The sequence below is a fragment of the Pristiophorus japonicus genome, chromosome 4, assembly GCF_044704955.1.
Source record: "Pristiophorus japonicus isolate sPriJap1 chromosome 4, sPriJap1.hap1, whole genome shotgun sequence".
Lineage (NCBI taxonomy): Eukaryota > Metazoa > Chordata > Chondrichthyes > Pristiophoridae > Pristiophorus > Pristiophorus japonicus.
The window spans coordinates 146,187,820-146,208,556 of record NC_091980.1 but is presented as its reverse complement, the minus strand read 5'-3'; the positions used below and the strand labels follow the sequence as shown (position 1 = coordinate 146,208,556).

At 47.5% G+C, this 20,737-nt stretch overlaps 1 protein-coding gene across 1 annotated transcript in view; it reads right to left on the bottom strand.

Moving 5' to 3' along the window:
* Positions 1 to 19,315, bottom strand: part of LOC139262695 (uncharacterized) — a 44,475-nt gene extending 25,160 nt beyond the window's left edge. The window contains exons 1-2 of the mRNA XM_070877847.1: positions 19,014 to 19,315; positions 13,079 to 13,127 (exon numbers count right to left, since the gene is read on the bottom strand). Of these exons, the coding sequence (XP_070733948.1) occupies positions 13,079 to 13,127; positions 19,014 to 19,315 (351 nt within the window). The remainder of the gene's footprint in view (positions 1 to 13,078; positions 13,128 to 19,013) is intronic.
* Positions 19,316 to 20,737: the final 1,422 nt, after the last annotated feature.

The window sequence follows — 20,737 nt, the reverse complement described above, 5'->3', positions numbered from 1 at the left end:
ATTCCCATTCTTGCCTGTGGTGAGTTCTGTAGATACGGAATCACCATAAGTATGAATGGCAATACACCCTAAAATAAACAAATAATTTTTTTTTAACTCACATATTTAAAATGAATCAAAATGATTTTAAATAATTAATTAAAACAAAAAATTGTTCTTTTGAACAATAAATTTACATATTTTAAAGGGTCTGAAAATAAACTTACCTTATTTCACAGGTTTTTAAAAGTTTAAATTATGGAAAAAATTGTATTTTTTTCCGTCCTTCAAAAGTCTTATGCTGATAAAAAGCGGGTCTTACTCCTGTTTTTATCAGGCACGGGATTTGTACGGGCATTCGCTGGGCAGAAGTTGGGCAACTCGCCCAACTCTCCACCCGCAAATGACCTTTCCTTTCAGATTCGTGCAATCAGTCTTTGACAGGTCACAAGTCCCGGGATTCGGCAGGTGCACTTAGCATCTAAACCCGGAACTTGCAGGATCCCCGCGGGCATGTACGTACCTCGTACATGTCCGCAAGGGCCGCAAATTCAGCCCCATTAACTCTCGATTAACACACAACACTGCACTCAGAAGCGAAATAAATTTGTATTAGAGGCGCTTTTAACTGCAAGCGTGATTTGGTTGGGAAGGAGGTAATTTTAAAAAAATCACCTTAACTGGCCTCTTCTGGTCCCAGACGCTCTCCCCTCCTGTCTTCAGCTGGCAGGGAAGTCCCAGCTCAGGCCAGAGTTAAATTTGCAGCTGGGTTATTTGAGTTAAATAACATCATTGATATGTATATCTAATGAAACACCACACTGGTTCCGGGAGTGCCTTTCTCCTCTTTCTGTCTCCCTTCTCTTGGCTCCCCTTCCTCCCACCCCTCTCTGAATCCCCATCTCACTCCCCTCTCTCCCTCTATCTCTCGCCCACTATCTCCCCTCTCTCTATTCCCAACCCTCTCTTTATGTACTCTCTCTTCCTTCTCTCTGTCACTTCCTCCTTTCCCCGTGTCATGTCTGTACATGCTGTTTGTAGCCACCAGATGATGTCATTGTTGGAGGCCACTGAGTATAAAAAGCCAGCCATTTTGTGAGTCAGACTTTGGGCCAAAATAAAGCAGAGCCAAAGTTGTACCTTGCTTAGTTAAACAGTACTCAGTTTGAACCTTTATTGCATACATAACATTTGGTGATGAGAACTTGAGGAAGGACATTCTTGCTATTGAGGGAGTGCAGCGAAGGTTCACCAGACTGATTCCCAGGATGGCGGGACTGACCTATCAAGAAAGACTGGATCAACTGGGCTTGTATTCACTGGAGTTCAGAAGAATGAGAGGGGACCTCATAGAAACGTTTAAAATTCTGATGGGTTCAGACAGGTTAGATGCAGGAAGAATGTTCCCAATGTTGAGGAAGTCTAGAACCAGGGGTCACAGTCTAAGGATAAGGGGTAAGCCATTTAGGACCGAGATGAGGAGAAACTTCTTCACCCAGAGAGTGGTGAACCTGTGGAATTCTCTACCACAGAAAGTTGTTGAGGCCAATTCACTAAATATATTCAAAAAGGAGTTGGATGAAGTCCTTACTACTAGGGGGATCAAGGTGTATGGCGAGAAAGCAGGAATGGGGTACTGAAGTTGAATGTTCAGCCATGAACTCATTGAATGGCGGTGCAGGCTAGAAGGGCCGAATGGCCTACTCCTGCACCTATTTTCTATGTTTCTACGTCTATGTTTCTATACAAGAACCGTTGTTTGAAAAATGAGCACGATTGGATGATTAGAGCGATTCGTGGAGGGAGAAGATTGGATAGACATTGTGAGCCGTTTGAACCAGTACTTTGTGGCCAATAAAATGAAGGGGGTCGATGATGCAGATCGGCGCCGGGCCGTGTTCCTCACTGTGTGCGGGTCAAAGATCTACGATCTGATAAAGAATCTACTAATGCCTAGTGATCCAACAGAGAAAACGTAAGAGGAGTTGTGTACATTGGTTCGCGAGCACCTCAAGCCAGACGACGGCATCATCATCTCGAGATACAGGTTTTATACACACGTTCGATCGGCGGGCCAGAGCGCGGCGGAATTTGTTGCCGACCTGAGATGTCTAGCGGGACCGTACAAGTTCGGGACGGTGTTGGCAGACATGCTGCAGGACTTCTTTGTTATCGGTATCAACCACGAGGTGATCCTGCGCAAACTTCTGGCGGTGGAGGAGTTGGATTTAAAAAAGGCCATCCAGATCGCTCAACCATGTATGACGATGGACAGGAGTCTAAAGCAAATATCGGTGAAGAACCGAACCTCGGCAAGTACTGTAAATGCGATTGATTCGCCGTTCGGCAGAGTGGCACATGGCAGGGTCTATTCGGCTGCGTTCGTGAAACCTGTGGCTGCCCAAACCGCCAGTGGGATGTATCCGACTTCTCCGTGTTGGCGTTGTGGGGGAAGTCATCGGCACCAGCAGTGCCGATTTAAGCAATATAGTTGCAAAGGCTGTCTGAGAGTGGGGCATCTCCAGCACAAGTGCCCGCAGATGAGCAAGCGAGCTGTGACACATCACGTGGAGGATGAGAGCCAGACTAGCACAGATCCGGATACGCAATCTGAGATGCCAAAGGACGAAGTGTATGGACTGTACTCTTTCATAACCAAGAGTAAACCAATTTTGATTAATGTGAAGTTTAATGGGCTACCGATATCGATGGAACTGGACACGGGGTGAGCCAATCGATCATGAACGAGAGGGCATTTAATAAGCTGTGGGATACTAAGACTGGGAGGTCCAGGCTGAGCCCTGTTCATGCCAAGCTGCGCACATACACCAAAGAACTGATAAAGGTGATTGGCAGTGCACAAATTAATATTCACGAGTTACCACTGTGGATTGTTCCAGGCACTTGCCCAACGCTGCCCGGCAGGAGCTGGTTGGAGAAAATCAGATGCGACTGGAACGACATAAAGGCGTTCTTGTCGGAGGAAGATACATGTGCTCAAGTATTGAGCAAGTTCCCCTCGCTCTTCGAACCGGGTATCAGCAACTTCACGGGCACCAAGGTGCAGATCCACCTGGACTCAGATGCAAGACCCATCCATTATAAAGCTCGGGCAGTGCTGTATATGATGAGGGAGAAGGTCGAAATTCAACTGGACAGACTCCAGCGTGAAGGGATAGTATCACCAGTCGAATTTAATGAATGTGCTGAAAAGTGATGGCACAGTCAGAATCTGTGGAGACTACAAGGCTACGATCAACAGGGTTTTGAAACAGGATCAGTACCCGTTACCGAAGGCTGATGACTTGTTTGCGACGCTAGTCAGAGGGAACTCGTTCACAAAACTGGACTTGACGTCGGCCTATATGACGCAGGAGTTGGTCGAGACATCGAAGAGACTTACGTGCATTAACACGCACAAAGGACTGTTTATTTACCACAAGTGCCCGTTTGGAATTCGCTCGGCTGCAGCAATATTCCAGAGGAATATAGAAAGTCTACTGAAGTCCGTTCCCAGAACCGTCGTGTTCCAAGATGACATCCTGATCACCGGTCATGACTCCAAGAAACATCTGAACAACCTGGAAGAGGTTCTACTGCGTTTGGACAGAATGTATGTATGGTGTTAAAAAGATGCATCAATACCTGTTCGGTCTGAGGTTCGAATTAGAAACCGATCACAAGCCATTCATTTTATTGTTTTCCGAGAGCAAATGTATCAATACCAATGCTTCATCCTGCATCCAAAAATGGGCGCTAACATTATCTGCCTATGATTATGTCATTCGCCACAGACCTGGCACAGAGAATTGTGCCGATGCTTTGAGTTGGTTGCTGTTGCCCACACTGGAGGTGGAAACGCCACAACCGGCAGATTTTATGTTAATCATGGATGCTTTTGAGAGTGAAGGTACCCCTGTCACGGCTCAACAAGTTAAGACCTGGACCAGCCAGGACCCGATATTATTGGTGGTAAAGGGTTGCATCCTCAAAAGGGATTGGTCTGCCATTCCTAAGCAAATGTGCGAGGAGGCCAAACCGTACATTCGTTGCAAGGTCGAACTGTCTATTCAAGCAGATTGCATATTGTGGGGCAATCGAGTTGTAATGCCTAAGAAAGGGAGAGAGAAGTTTGTGCGTGAGTTACACAGCACACATCCTGGTATAGTGATGATGAAGGCCATCGCCAGGTTCCACGTATGTTGACCAGGAATTGATTCTGAGCTGGAAGCATGTATGCATCAGTGCAACACCTGCATGCAGCGCAGCAAAGCACCAGCGGAATCGCCGCTGAGTCTATGGTCATGGCCATCCAAACCATGGTCCAGGATCCATGTAGATTTTGCAGGTCCCTTCCTGGGCAAGATGCTTTTAGTGGTGGTGGATGCTTATTCGAAGTGGATAGAATGCATAATCATCCACTACGTTCACGGCAACCATAGAAAATCTCAATGTCATGTTCGCGACACATGGTCATAGTGGTGAGCGACAATGGGTCGTGCTTCACCAGTCAGGAGTTTGTAAAACTTAACAGCATAAAACATGTGAGGTCAGCGCCGTTCAAGCCTGCGTCCAATGGGCAAGCAGAACATGCAGTACAAATTATTAAGCAAAGCATGAGGAGAGTAACCCAAGAGCCATTTCAGACCCGCTTGTCTTGCATACTGCTGAGTTACACGACAAGACCCCACAGACTCACAGGGGTCTCGCCTGATGAACTCATGATGAAAAGAGGTCTTAAGACCACGTTATCTCTTGTACACCCGGATTTAAGTGATCATGTTGAACACAGAAGACAGAGCCAACAAGGTTACCACAATCGTGCAACTGTGTCATGCGAGATTTCTGTTAATGATCCTGTATATGTGTTGGATTATGGTCAGGGTCCCAAATGGATCGCTGGTACGGTCATGGCCAAGAAGGGCAACAGAGTGTTTGTTAGTAAGCTTAAGAATGGGCAAACTTGCAAGAAACACATGGATCAGACAAAGCTGAGGCACACAGATGAGCAGAACAGTCAGACGAAGAAACCATTGACGACCAACCGACCTACCAGCAGCCTTCAGTGGACTCAAGGGTCATCAGTGAACCTGGAATTTCCATCACGGACTTGTTCAATAAAAATGGACTTACAATTCCTGACATGGCCACTGCCACCCCCAACAAGTCAGCCATCCAGCCACCAGCCACAACAGACTCCGCACATTCACCCAAGGCCGGAATCGAACTGAGACAGTCAACCAGGGAGCGTAAAGCACCGGAGCATCTCAACCTGTGAAAGACTGTGATAAGATCTCAGAGGAGGGTATTATCATGTATGTATATGCTGTTTGTAGCCACCAGATGGTGTCATTGTTGGAGGCCACTGAGCAGCACGCACATGGTGCTGCTCTGGTATAAAAGGCCAGCCATTTTGTGAGTCAGACTTTGGGCCTAAATAAAGCAGAGCCAAGGTTGTACCTTGCTTAGTTAAACAGTACTCAGTTCGTACCTTTATTGCATACATAACACCCTGCCTCTCTCTTCCAGCCTCATTCTCCCTCTCCCTCTGACTGCTCTCTCCTTTTATCCCTTTATCTGTGTACCTTTCTCTTCCCCCACTCACTTTCCCCTCTCTCTTCTCCTTTTCCCCCTCTTTCCCCTCTTCTCTCTCCTTCTCACCACCCCTGAACCTCTCTTCCTCGGTACTTTTTCTCTGCCTATTCCCCATCTCTTTCTCTGACTAATTAACCCGAACGCTAAGTAATTGCCAGTGATTTATTTGTGCAATGGCCTTGGTTGCTTGTACTGAACCATCAACGGAGCCCCTGATTGTTGGAGCAAGGCTTCTGAACGAGGAAGATATGATTAAAGATTGATGAAGATCAACTTGATTTGCTGGCAGGAACGGCAGGCATGGAGCCTTTTGATTGTGTTGTTAAAGGCTGATTTAAAATGCATAAAACTAAAAGAGGAGGCTTGCAGAGATGCAGAGTGAAGTGGAACTCCAGTGAGAGAGCTATAGAAAGCAGCAAAGCGATACCGAGAAAGTACTAATAGGTGCGAGGAGGGACTACAGAAAAAAACTTGCGAGGGATTTAAAGGCAAACCGTAAAAGTTTTAATAAGGAATGTTCTGAGAATGAGTGTAATATGTCCTTACTATAGAGTACAAATGCACACGAGGCCCATACTAGAGAGAAGGTCACTCTGTGACGTAACCTTTATTAGTCAGCACTGAAGTGGAGAAGATGAGTGGAGCTTCCCCTTTTATACCTGAAAGTCCAGGTTACGAGTGTCTCCCACAAGTTCACCACCTAGTGGTCAGTGTTCTCACGGTATACAACTTAGGTCAGTTTATACATGGATTACAATGACAGTTGAATACATGACATCACCTCCCCCCAAAAGTCTTATTGGGATCACAGATTAAGTCTCTCTGGTGGTTTACGCTCCCTTGTAGAGTGCCTGAGTTGGGGCTCTGATTGTTGGACGCTGGCCTGAGTGTCTGCTGTTTGTGGTGCCTCAGGCCTGTCCGGACTGCCCACAGTGACTGGGCTCTCCTCCACTTGGTTCCGGTGTTTGGTCACCTGTGGAGGAGTGAACTCTATATTGTGTTCTTCCTCTGCTTCTTCTATGGAGTTGCTGAACCTCCTTTTTGTTTGATCCATGTGTTTGCGACAGATTTGTCCATTGGTAAGTTTAACTACCAGAATCCTATTCCACTCTTTGGCAATCACAGTGCTTACGAGCCATTTTGGCCCTGCAGCATAGTTGAGGACAAAGACAGGGTCATTCACATCAATACATCGTGTCCTCGCATTCCCGTCATGGTAGTCACATTGTGACCGGTGCCTGCTCTCAACAATTTCTTTCATGGTGGGGTGTATAAGGGATAACCTGGTTTTGAGTGTCCTTTTCATTAGCAGCTCTGCGGGTGGAACCCCTGTGAGCGAGTGTGGTCGGGATCTATTAGCCAACACGAGGTGTGATAAGCGGCTTTGTAGGGAACCCCCTTGGATTCTGAGCATCCCCTGTTTGATTATCTGCACTGCTCGTTCCGCCTGGCCGTTTGAGGCCGGCTTGAACGGTGCCATTCTGACATGGTTGATACCATTTCCTGCCATGAAGTCCTCAAATTCAATGCTTGTGAAGCACGGGCCATTGTCGCTGACCAAGACGTCCGGTAGACCATGGGCGGCGAACATTGCCCGTAGACTTTCTACCGTGGCAGAGGATGTGCTTGAATTGAGAATGTCACACTCGATCCATTTGGAGTAGGAGTCTAGTACAACCAAAAACATTTTTCCCATGAAATGACCTGCGTAGTCCACATGGATGTGTGACCATGGCTTGGCGGGCCAGGACCAGGGGCTAAGGGGGGCTTCCCTGGGCGCATTGCCCAGCTGGGCAGATGTGTTGCACCTGTGAACATAAAGTTCCAGGTCTGCATCTATCTCTGGCCAACAACCGTGTGACCTGGCAATTGCCTTCATCATGACAATGCCCGGGTGCTCATTGTGGAGTTCTCGGATGAACGCTTCTCTGTCCATCTGGGGCATGACTACTCGGTTTCCCAATAGTAGGCAATCGGCCTGAATCGACAGTTCATTCTTGCATCTGTGAAATGGTTTAAATTCCTCAGGGCATGCCCCATACGTGGCTGCCCAGTCCCCATTCAGGACACATTTCTTGACTAAAGACAGTAGTATGTCTCTATTTGTCCAGACTTTGATCTGACGGGCTGTCACGAGTGAGCCTTCGCTTTCGAAAGCTTGAACGGCCATGACCATCTCAGCAGCATGCTCGGTTGCCCCCTCGGTGGTGGCTAGTGGGAGCCTGCTGAGTGCATCGGCGCAGTTTTCAGTGCCTGGTCTGTGCCGAATTGTATAGTCATAGGCGGCTAACGTGAGTGCCCACCTCTGTATGTTGTCGGCCAAAAGGGACGTTCGGGGTTTGTGATCTGTCTCCATCTCAAATTTCTTGCCAAACAGGTACTGGTGCATTTTTTTTACTGCATATACACATGCAAGCGCTTCCTTTTCTACCATCCCATAGCCCCTTTCTGCCTGGGACAGACTTCTGGAGGCATAAGCTACCGGCTGTAACTGACCCTTGGCATTAACATGCTGCAACACACACCCGACCCCATAGGACGACGCATTGCACGTTAAAACAAGTTTCTTACATGGGTCATATAGCGTTAACAGATTGTTGGAGAATAACAAATCGCGTGCTCTATCAAAAGCCCTTTCCTGGCTGTCCCCCGAATCCCATTCGCGACCTTTGCGTAGGAGCACATGTAGCCGCTCTAACAGCGTGCTCAATTTGGGAAGAAAATTACCAAAATAGTTCAGGAGCCCCAGGAACGAACCCAGCTCCGTCATGTTACAGGGTCTGGGTGCTCTCTGGATCGCTTCCATTTTGGACGCAGTCGGTCTGATCCCGTCTGCTGCTACCCTCATCCCCAGGAATCCTACCTCTGGAGCTAGGAAGACGCACTTCGCCTTTTTCAGTCGCAGACCTACCCGGTCCAGTCTGCATAGCACCTCCTCCAGGTTGTGGAGGTGTTCTTCAGTATCGCAACCCATGTTGAGGATGTCGTCTTGAAAAACCACAGTCCTTGGAATCGACTTGAGGAGACTTTCCATGTTTCGTTGAAAGATCGTGGCAGCCGAGCGAATCCCGAATGGACATCTGTTGTACTCAAACAACCCCTTGTGTGTCGTGATGGTGGTCAGCTTCTTCGACTCACTCGCTAGCTCCTGGGTCATGTAAGCTGAGGTCAGGTCCAATTTTGAAAAATGTTTGCCACCGGATAGCGTCGCAAAGAGGTCCTCCACTCTCGGTAGCGGGTACTGGTCTTGGAGTGACACCGATTGTTGGTGGCCTTGTAATCACCATATATCCTGACCGACCCATCTGCCTTGAGCACCGGCACAATCGGGCTCGCCCAGTCAATGAATTCGACTGGCGAGATAATGCCTTCCCTCAGCAGACGGTCCAATTCGCTTTCTATCTTTTCCCGCATCACGTATGGCACCGCTCTGGCCTTGTGGTGTGCTGGCCTGGCGTCCGGGTTTATGTGAATCATTACCTTGGTCCCCATGAAAGTGCCAATGCCGGGTTGAAATAATGAGTCAAATTTGTCCAGGATCTGTGAGCATGATACTCACTCCACAGAAGAAATTGCATTCTCATTGCCCCATTTCCAGTTCATGACAGCAAGCCAACTCCTCCCCAGCAGTGCGGGACTGTCCCCCGGGACAATCCAAAATGACAACCTGTTCTCCGAATCTTTGTGGGTCATGACTACCATGGCGCTGCCTAGCACTGGAATGATCTCCTTTGTATATGTCCGTAGCTGTGCGTCAATCGACAATAATATTGGCCTCCTGGCTTCAGACGCCCACAACTTGTCGAACTGTTTGATACTCATCAGGGACTGGCTGGCCCCCGTGACTAGCTCCATTGATAATGGGGTGCCATTGAAGAGCACTTTCATCATTATCGGTGGCGTCCTGTTGTATGAACTGTATATGTTCTCCACATGAACTCGCTGAACTTCAGCTTTCAGCGATTTCCCCCAGTGTCCATTTGGCCCCGTCAGGCTTACATCATCCCTGTCCTCCTCGTACATCAACCTGGCTGCAGGCTTCCTGCACATACGCGCCAAGTGACCGCTGACGTTGCAGTTTCTGCAGGTATATTGCTGATACCTGCAAGCTCTGGCTGTGTGTTTGCCTCCACACCTCCAACATGAGCCTTTGTTGGAAACAAAAGGTCCATTACCAGTCGATCGTCTCTGACTGTCTCTGTAACTGTCCTTAAGCGCACCATTGACAGGTGTTGATGGCCCCATTACTGGCCGCATTGTCCCTTGTGATGGCATGAATCGCCATTCAGCTAGCCATTGTCGCTGTTGAATTTACCCTTTGGGTTCGACTATATGCTCGGGCATGTCCGATTGCCCCTGTCTGCCTGGAGAACTGTGTGCTGCATTAGCAATGTTGACTCCCTGTCCATTTGCTGCATTTAAACCAAGATTGTTGTCAAACATCATTCTGGTCTCTTCCTCCCCTGAGATAAATGTCTGGGCCATCAAAGCCGCCGTTTCCAGGGTCAAATCTTTGGTCTCAATCAGTTTCCTGAAAACCCCAAAGTGCCTGATGCGCTCAATAAAAAAGTCTCGCAGCATCCCCGCTCTGCATGTATCTGGGAACTTACATAGGTTCACCAATCGGCGGAGGTCTGCCACGAAGTCTGGAACGCTTTGCCCTTCTCGCCGCTGGTGCGTGTAAAACCGGTGTCTCGCCATGTGCATGCTGCTCGCCGGTTTAAGGTGTTCCCCGATCAACTTACTGAACTCTTCAAAAGTCTTGTCCGTCGGCTTCTCTGGCACTCGGAGGTCCTTCATCGGGGAGTACATCCTGGATCCACAAACCGTCAGGAGATGAGCCCTGCGTTTGTCGGCCGAATCCTGTCCCAGCCATTCCTTAGTGACGAAACTTTACTGTAGTCTCTCAATAAAGTCGTCCCAATCATCACCAACACAGTACCTCTCGTCTGTGCTGCTAGTGGCCATGCTCGCATGGTTTAAATCCCAGTTTCTCGTCGCCAATGATATGTCCTTACTATACAATACAAATGCACACGAGGCACATACTAGAGAGAAGGTCACTTTGTGACCAGTAACCTTTATTAGCCAGCACTGAAATGGAGAAGATGGGTGGAGCTTCCCCTTTTATACCTGAAAGTCCAGGTTAGAAGTGTCTCCCACAAGTTCACCACCTAGTGGTCAGTGTTCTCACGGTGTACAACTTAGCTCAGTTTATACATGGGTTACAATGACAGTTGAATACATGACAGAGTGTGGCTAAGGGAAACATGAGTCCATTAAAGAGAGATGCAGGTAGCATGGTAACGGATAGTAAGGAAACAGCGGACTTGTTAATGGAGTGTTTTGTATCCGTTTTCACAGTGAAGGAAGGGGATAAAGGGGGAGAGGGGAAACTGAGAATAAACAAAGGGGTTATTTTATTAGATTGAATATAAGTAAAAAAATATCAATGGAGAAAATAATGATACCAATTATAGACAAATCTTCAGGACATTATGGTTTCCACCAGGGTATTAAAAGTAGGTGAGGACAGTTTAGAAGTGCGATTTATAATCTTTCAAAGCTCTCTTGATTCAGGAATTGTGGCATTGGATTGGAAAATTATTTAAGAAGGGTGGGAAAGAGAAATCAGGTTACAACAGGCCCATTAGTTTAATGTCAGTTGTGGGACAGTTACTGGAATCTGTCATTGGGGACAGAGTGACTGAGTACTGAACACATTTGAGCTGATAAGAGGGAGGCAGCATGGATTTGTGAATCATCATCATCATAGGCAGTCCCTCGGAATCGAGGAAGACTTGCTTCCACTCTTAACATGAGTCCTTAGGTGGCTGAACCGTCCAATACGAGAACGACAGTCCCTGTCACAGGTGGGACAGATAGTCGTTGTGGGAAAGGGTGGGTGGGACAGGTTTGCCGCACGCTCTTTCCGCTGCCTGCGCTTGGTTTCTGCATGCTCTCAGCGACGAGACTCGAGGTGCTCAGCGCCCTCCTGGATGCACTTCCTCCACTTAGGGCGGTCTTTGGCCAGGGACTCCCAGGTGTCGGTGGGGATGTTGCACTTTATCAGGGAGGCTTTGAGGGTGTCCTTGTAACATTTCCTCTGCCCACCTTTGGCTCGTTTGCTGTGTAGGAGTTCCGAGTAGAGCGTTTGCTTTGTGAGTCTCGTGTCAGGCATGCGAACTATGTGGCCTGCCCAGCGGAGCTGATCAAGTGTGGTCAGTGCTTCAATGCTGGGGATGTTGGCCTGGTCGAGGACGCTAACGTTGGTGCGTCTTTCCTCCCAGGGGATTTGTTGGATCTTGCAGAGACATCGTTGGTGGTATTTCCCCAGCGACTTGAGGTGTCTGCTGTACACGATCCACGTCTCTGAGCCATACAGAAGGGCGGGTATTTCTACAGCCTTGTAGAGCATGAGCTTGATGGCAGTTTTAAGGGCCTGATCTTCGAACACTCTTTTCCTCAGGCAGACATGGTGGACAGTGGAGTATCTATGGATGTTGTCTATATGGACTTTCAGAAAACATTTGATCAGGTTCTAAACAAGAGATTATTAGGACCAATGTGAGTCCAAGGGCTAGACTTTCACCTTCATTTTCGGCGATTTTCTCGGCAGTACAGCTGTTTTTTGACAAAAAACCTCTGGCGAAAGTTTCCTCTTTATTTTTTAAAGAGCTCCGCCCAAATTTTGAGAAGACCACTGGGAAGCAGCGCCCACGTGCACCGCCAAGCACACCACCAGAATCGAAGCTTGGCCTCAATGGGGACCCGTACACACTGCCGAGGAAACCGCCCATGAAAAGCTGCCAGAAACAGGGCGTAGGGCACCCTGCAGAGAAAGGTAAGTTAAAAGGTTTCTTAAAATTATTTTTTAAATTCTAAACTGGCGATTGCGTTAAAAAGTGTCTTGAGAATGTTTTATTTTTTGTTTAACTGAAAAAATATTTTTTGAGTTTTCCCCCCTCCCTAGGCCCAACCGCAGCCTCGGACTAAATTTTAGTACTTACTGTCCATTCCAGTAAGAACCGCCCGTTTCACCTTATTTCGCCTTTAACTGCCGAGAAACCGCTGAGAATATTGGTGCAAGATCCATTTTCTCGCCGGGCAATATTTTTGACCTTTATTATGGAAATTCTCGCCAGCGTTAGTTGCAGAACGTTAGCGGTTGTTTCTGGGTGGCAATCGGGCGGTGAGGGACTATCGGGAAAGTCTAGCCCCATGGAACTGGAGGTAACATTGTGGCATGGGTTGGAAATTAGTGGTAGGTAGGAGACAGAGAGGAGGGAGAGTGGGTGTGTACTCAAATGGCAGGATGTGACTAGTGGTGAGCCCAGGGAATCTACACTGGAGCCTCAACTATTCACTGTATTCATCAATGACTTGGATGAAGGAATAGAGAGTTGTATATCCAAGTTTGCTGAAGATAATGGCCTAGAAATTCCAGTCGAGGTCTTCCCGCGGGCAAACGACAGGAAAAGGTTAAAAAAAGATGCGCACTTACCTGTTCCTGCTGCGCTCGCTCGAGATCTCGGTCCCGAGGCCTTCGTTCCCTGCACGTCGCAGCACGTGCACGTTGGGACGTCCGTAAGCTGGAGTCACATGACTCTGGGCAGCCAATCCAGGTACAGTATTTTTTCATTCATAATAATGGGAACTCCGTAAGTTGGAGAAACCCCCAAAACACCCAAATACTAATAAAAAAATAGAAAATATACACGATATTTAAGATTCATTTAAATTAAAGTTATTAATGTCTTATATAAAAAATGTATCTGATTTTTTAATAAAGTTTTTTAAATTATGGTTTTAAATAAACTTACCGTAGCGGGCAGAGTTTTTAAACAATAAAATGTGTTTATTTAATTTAATTTAATCTGTTTATGTGTGTTTTAAAACACTCACGCCTGTAATAGTAAGCTATGCACTTGCTTTTATCAGACACAAGATTTTCGAGGACATTTGCCGGGCAAGATATGGGTAAATCCCGCAATCTTGGCCAGGCAAATGTCCTCGCTCCCGAGATACGGAGGATCTGTCAGGCTCTAGCTTGACAGATCGGAAAAGCTGGTTTTCAACGCATGCGCATTGTACGCTGAAAACCGGCTTTTCCGATGCCTTCCCGGATTTGTAGACACTCCATACACGTTCCATACACACTCCGTACACACTTCATATGGGCCCGGGGAGGCTGGGATTTCTGCCCCACTAAGTTGGGAGGCACAGTAAGTAGTGAAGATGGGAGCAGGAAGATACAAAGAGACATTGAGAGATTACATGACACGAATGTGGCAGATGGAGTACAATGTGAGCAAGTGTGAGGTCATCCACTTCAGATCCAAAAAAGACTCATTGGAATATTTTCTAAACTAGGAGCTGTGGAAGAGCAAAGGGATTTGGGAGTCCAGCTACACAGATCACTAAAAACTAATGGACTGGTACAAAAGGTAATCCCAAAGGTTAATGGAATGTTGTCCTTTATCTCCAGGGGCCGGAACACAAAGGGCTGGAGGTTATGGTACAGCTGTACTGAGCTCTGGTCAGACCCCATCGAGAGCACTGCGTCCAGTCCTGGGCCCAGCACCTCGGGAAGGAGATATTGGCCTTGGGAGCGAGTGCAGTGCACATTCACCAGAATGATACCGGGCTAAAAGGGTTAAATTATGAAGACTGGTCACATAAACTTGACTGGTATTTGCCTGAGATGGTCTAATTGAAGTGTTTAAATGATAAAAGTATTCGATAAAAGGTTAAATATAGAGAAACTATTTCCATTGGTGAGGGAATCCAGAACAAGGGGACCTAAATATTAAAATTAGAACTCGATCATTCAGGGGTGAAATTAGGAAGCACTTTTTCCACACAAAAGATTAGGAAAATCTGGAACTCTCTCCCCCCTCAAAAGGCTGTAGATGCTGGGGTTCAATTGGAGTTTTCAAGACTGAGGTGGATCGATTTTTGGTGGGTAAGGGTATCAGAAGATATGGAGCAATGGCAGGCAGATGGAGTTGAGCTACGGACCAGCCACGATCTAACTGAATGGTGGAATGGCCTCGAGGAGCCAAATGATTTCCTCCTGTTTCTATGTTCCTGTTAACCTAGGGGGGAATCGTGGCTAAGCTCATGTAATGTCTGAGCCCAGGCCTTTTCCAGCAGGGGGTCTCTGGTCTTCAGTCAGAAACCTTCCTTCCCTGGGGACACCGAGGCCAATTGTAGGCCCCAACAGCTGTGATCAGCTGACCCAGCACAGCCTGGAACCTGATCGGGATATACCTGGCCTGGCATGTATTTCTCCATTGGGTCAGGGGTGCCAGACTTCAGTTACATGGAGAGGCTGGAGAAGCTTGGCTTGTTACTGTTGTGTATGGAGAAAGAGTCAGTCTGAACACTGTGAGCTCAAAGTAAATTGTGACCTTAGTCTTTTATTACAGGTCTCCAGAGTGCCTCTCCAACCTGTGAAGCTTCCTTAAATACCTGTGCTCCCAAGGGATTATGGGATCCCTTGGGACTCCCGGGGATGAGCCCTCTGGTGGCTGCACAGAGTAAATACAAGTTTACATATATAACAACACTCCCCCCCGCCCCCAAAGTCAATAGGGTAACTATTTACAATGTGAGTCGATCTGGGACCCTTCTTGCCTTGGTTGATCGTCTCGGTGTGAAAGCTGGTGTTGTTGAATCATTTGTTGGGCCCTCGCTGAGCTGCTGTGCATCTGGCCTTGCTGGGCTGCCTGGTGTGTTGGGCCCTGCTGGGCTGCTGTGGATGATGGGTTCTGCTTCGTGGTCAACCATGGTGCCAGTTGCCCCTGGTGTGTATGTTGGGGGATCAAAAAAGGTAGTGGGTTGCTCAGGATAGTCCATGAATCTGAGTTTGATTTGGTCCAAGTGTTTCCAGTGAATTAGTCCATTTGAAAGTTTGACCCGAAACACCATGTTCCCCTCTTTGGCCACGACAATCCCAGAAAACCACTTGGGACCTTGTCCATAATTTAATACAAATACAGGATCATTGATCACTGAAGCTATCATTAGGAAGAAATAGCGGGACATCCAGATAGGAATCGTGCAATCAAGCAGACGCAACATGGATTCATGAAGGGGAAATCATGTTTAACTAATTTACTGGAATTCTTTGAGGATATAACGAGCATGGTGGATAGAGGTGTACCAGTGGATGTGGTATATTTGGATTTCCAAAAGGCATTCGATAAGGTGCCACACAAAAGGTTACTGCAGAAGATAAGTGTATGGGGAGTCAGAGGAAATGTATTAGCATGGATAGAGAATTCGCTGGCGAACAGAAAGCAGAGAGTCGGGATAAATGGGTCCTTTTCGGATTGGAAATCGGTGGTTAGTGGTGTGTCACAGGGATTGGTGCTGGGACCACAACTGTTTACAATATACACAGATGACCTGGAAGAGGGGACAGAGTGTACTGTAACAAAATTTGCAGATGACACAAAGATTAGTGGGAAAGCGGGTTGTGTAGAGGACACAGAGAGGCTGCAAAGAGATTTAGATAGGTTAAGCGAATGGGCTAAGGTTTGGCAGATGGAATACAATGTTGGAAAATGTGAGGTCATCCACCTTGGAAAAAAAAACAGTAAAAGGGAATATTATTTGAATGGGGAGAAATTACAACATGCTGTGGTGCAGAGGGACCTGGGGGTCCTTGTGCATGAATCCCAAAAGGTTAGTTTGCAGGTGCAGCAGGTAATCAGGAAGGCGAATGGAATGTTGGCCTTCATTGCGAGAGGGATGGAGTACAAAAGCAGGGAGGTCCTTCTGCAACTGTATTGGGTATTGGTGAGGCCGCACCTGGAGTACTGCGTGCAGTTTTGGTCACCTTACTTAAGGAAGGATATACTAGCTTTGGAGGGGATACAGAGACGATTCACTAGGCTGATTCCGGAGATGAGGGGGTTACCTTATGATGATAGATTGAGTAGACTGGGTCTTTACGCGTTGGAGTTCAGAAGGATGAGGGGTGATCATATAGAAACATTTAAAATAATGAAAGGGATAGACAAGATAGAGGCAGAGAGGTTGTTTCCACTGGTCGGGGAGACTAGAACTAGGGGGCACAGCCTCAAAATACGGGGGAGCCAATTTAAAACCGAGTTGAGAAGGAATTTCTTCTCCCAGAGGGTTGTGAATCTGTGGAATTCTCTGCCCAGGGAAGCAGTTGAGGCTAGCTCATTGAATGTATTCAAATCACAGATAGATAGATTTTTAACCAATAAGGAAATTAAGGGTTATGGGGAGCGGGCGGGTAAGTGAAGCTGAGTCCACGGCCAGGTCAGCCATGATCTTGTTGAATGGCGGAGCAGGCTCGAGGGGCTAGATGGCCTACTCCTGTTCCTAATTCTTATGTTCTTATGTTCTTATTTCAATTTCACGTGACACATTTGCACTATCATGGTATGCACTTTGTTGAGGCCACCTGCTCTCTACCTGTTCATGTAGATCAGAGTGAACTAACGAGAGCCTTGTCTTAACAGCTCTTTTCATGAGCAGTTCAGCAGGTGGGATCCCAGTGAGTGAGTGGGGTCTTGTGCGGTAGTTAAGCAGGACTCGGGATAGGCGAGTCTGCAGTGAGCCTTGCTTGATGGTTTGCACTGCTCTCGCTGCCTGACCATTGGACGCTGGTTTAAACGGAGCAGATGTGATGTGTTTGATCCTGTTACGGGTCATGAATTCTTTGAACTCAGCATTGGTAAAACATGGCCTGTTGTCGCTCACCAGGACATCGGGTAAGCAGTGAGTGGCAAACATGGCCCGCATGCTTTCAGTAGTGGCAGCAGACGTGCTATCCGGCATTATCTCACGTTCAATCCACTTGGAGTACGTGTCTACAACCACAAGAAACATTTTATCCAACAACGGGCCTGCATAGTTGACGTGTACCCTAGACCACGGTTTGGAGGGCCAAGACCATAAACTTAGCGGCGTCTCCCTGGGTACATTGCTTAACTGCGAGCATGTATTACATTTGTGAACGCAGGACTCTAAGTCCGCATCGATACCGGGCCACCACACGTGGGATCTGGCTATCGCTTTCATCATTACGATGCCTGGGTGGGTACTGTGGAGATCATTGATGAAGGTGTCTCTGCCCTTCTTGGGGACCACTACTCAATTGCCCCACAGAAGGCAGTTTGCCTGTATAGACATTTCATTTTTGCGCTGCTGGAACGGCTTTATCTCTTCCTACATTTCCACTGGGTCACTGGACCAGCTCCCGTGAAGCACACAGCTTTTGACTAGAGATAATAAAGGGCCCTGGCTTGTCCAGGTTTTGATCTGCTGGGCAGTGATGGGTGATTGCTCACTCTCAAATGCTTCCATAACCATGGCTAGATCTGCGGGCTGCGCCATTTTCACCCCCATGGTGGGTAATGGCAGCCTACTGAGAGCATCGGCGCAGTTTTCTGTGCCTGGCCTGTGGCGGATGGCGCAGTTGTATGCGAACAACATGAGCGCCCATTTCTGGATGTGGGCCGATGCATTGGTATTTATCCCTTTACTCTCGGAAAACAAGGATATAAGTGGCTTATGGTCATTTTCTAATTCGAATTTTAGCCCAAATTGGTATTGATGCATTTTCTTTACCCCATATATACACGCTAACGCTTCTTTTTCAATCATGCCATAAGCTCTCTCAGCCTTAGACAGACTCCTGGATGCATAAGCAACCGGTTGCAGTTTCCTTGTTGCACCACAACCTTTCGAAAGTCTTTTTGCCCATGATGGACTGGCTCGCGCCTGTGTCCAGCTCCATTGACACCGGGTCTCCATTTAGTTCAACATTCAGCATTATCGGGGGATAATTCGTGGTAAATGTGTGCACCCCATGTAGCTCTGCCTCCTCGATCTGAGGCTCTGGTTCATCGTGACCCTCCGTGGATCTGTCCTCCTCTGCAAAATGGCAGTTTGCAGGTTTAACAAGCTTTGCAGCTCACCTGCACACTCATTGGAGGTGTCAGATTGTTCTACAGCCCTTGCAAACGTACTCTTTGAATTGTCATGAATGGAAATGATGATCACCTCCGCAGTGCCAACAAGGTGTTAATGGCCTTGCATTCATCACCCTTGATGGTGAGACATCTGTGGACGTGTAGCTGCAGGTATGTGTGACCTGCCCTGTTCGTTACGATTTGAAAACAACATCACTTTGTTCACAGTTCTTGTAGCAGCACTTGTGTGCTGAGAGATTTGCTTCGCATAGTCACTGGTGGCAATGAACGCCTGGGCTATCGCTGTGGCCTTACTCAAGGTTGGGGTCTCTACAGTAAAAAAGTTTGCGAAGTATGGTTTCATGGCCAATGCCAAGTATGAAAAAGTCTCTGTGCATGTGCTCCAAATGTCCTTCAAATTCTCAATGTCCTGCAAGGCGTCTTAGCTCGGCGACATAACTCGCCACTTCCTGGCCTTCAGACCTTTTGTAGGTGTAGAACCGGTACCTCACCATCAGAATGCTTTCCTTCGGGTTCAAATGCTCTCGGACCAGAATGCACAAATGGTCGTACGATTTCTCCGTGGGTTTTGCTGGAGTGAGCAGATTCTTCATGATGCCACACGTTGGTGCCCCACAGACGGTGAGGAGAATCGCCCTTCGTTTGGCAGTGCTCTCTTCCCCATCCAGCTCGTTGGTCACGGAGTGTTGGTCGCGTCGCTCCACAAAGGTTTCCCAATCATCTCCCTCCGAGAATTTCTTCAGGATGCCCACTGTTCTCTGCATCTTTGGGTTCGCTATCTGTATCTCGTCGCCAGTTGTTGTGTATGGAGAAAGAGTCAGACTGAACACTGAGCTCAAAGTAAAGTGTGACCTTAGTCTTGCATTGCAGGTCTCCAGAGTGCCTCTCCAACCTGTGAAGCACTCTTAAATACCTGTGCTCCCAAGAGATTATGGGATCCCTTGGGACTCCCGGGGATGAGCCCTCTGGTGGTTGTACAGAGTAAATACAAGTTTACATATATAACATTTCCCCTTCGTGAAGAGAAGGTTAAGGGGAGATTTAACAGAGGTGTTCAAAATCATGAACGGTTTTGACAGAGTGAATCGGGAGAAATTGTTCCCAGTGGCAGAATGGTGGGTGACCAGAGGACACAGATAATTGGCAAAAGAACCAGAGGGGAGATGAATAGAACCTTTGTACACAGTGAGTTGAAATGTGGAATGCCTTGCCTGAAACGGGCGATGGAAGCAGATTCAATAATAAATTTCAAATTGGAATTGGATAAATACTTGCAAAGGAAACATTTGCCGGGCTGTGGGGAAAGAGCGGGGGAGTAGGACTAATTGGGCAGCTCTACCAAAGAGCTGGCACAGGCATTATGGGCCAAATGGCCTCCTTCTGTGCTGTATCATTCTACGACTCTATGAGCCAGACTTTTGGTTTTATTGTTGCCGATTTTCTCGGCATTACAGCTGGTTTTTCGCCCGGCGATAGTTTCCAGGTAAGTTTTTGAACGTTATCGCCCACTTCTGAACACGCCCGCTGGGAGCAGGCCGCCCACCTGCAACGCCGAGAACAACCACTCGGGCATAAGTTTGGGCTCAACCACCGATGTCCAGATCGCCGAGAGGCCCATCCTGTAAACGCTGCTTCAACAGGGCAGTAAGGAAGGACCCAGCAAAGAAAGGTAAGGTAAAGGTTCTTTTATAATTTTTTTTTAATTTTACCACGGCGATTAGGGTTAAAACTGTCTTGGGAGTGGTTTGTATGTATTTATTTTTTTTAATGAAAATTTTTTTTTAAAGTTTTGCCCCCTCCCTAGGCCCAACCGCAGCCTCGGACTAAATTTTACTACTGATCGTCCATTCCGGTAATGACTGCCCATTTGTCTAACTTTGCACTTAGTTAGACAATGAGTGTGAGTGTGCAACGCCCATTTTCTCGCCCGGTGATCAGTTCTACTTACTTTTACCTTTAAAATGGAAATTCTCGCTAACTTTCTTCGCCGAAAGTTAGCGTTGCTTCTCAGCGGGCAATCGGGCGCTGACGGTCTTTAGGGAAAGTCTGACCCTATGAGTCATCAGAGAAAGCTTGATTTTACTTTGGGAACTGCTGTTGTCTGTAGTGGGGAGGGGGTGGGGGACGGGATGAGGGGGAGGGAGAGGTGGGTTGGTGGAGGTGTTGTAGGAATAGGCAGCTTTACT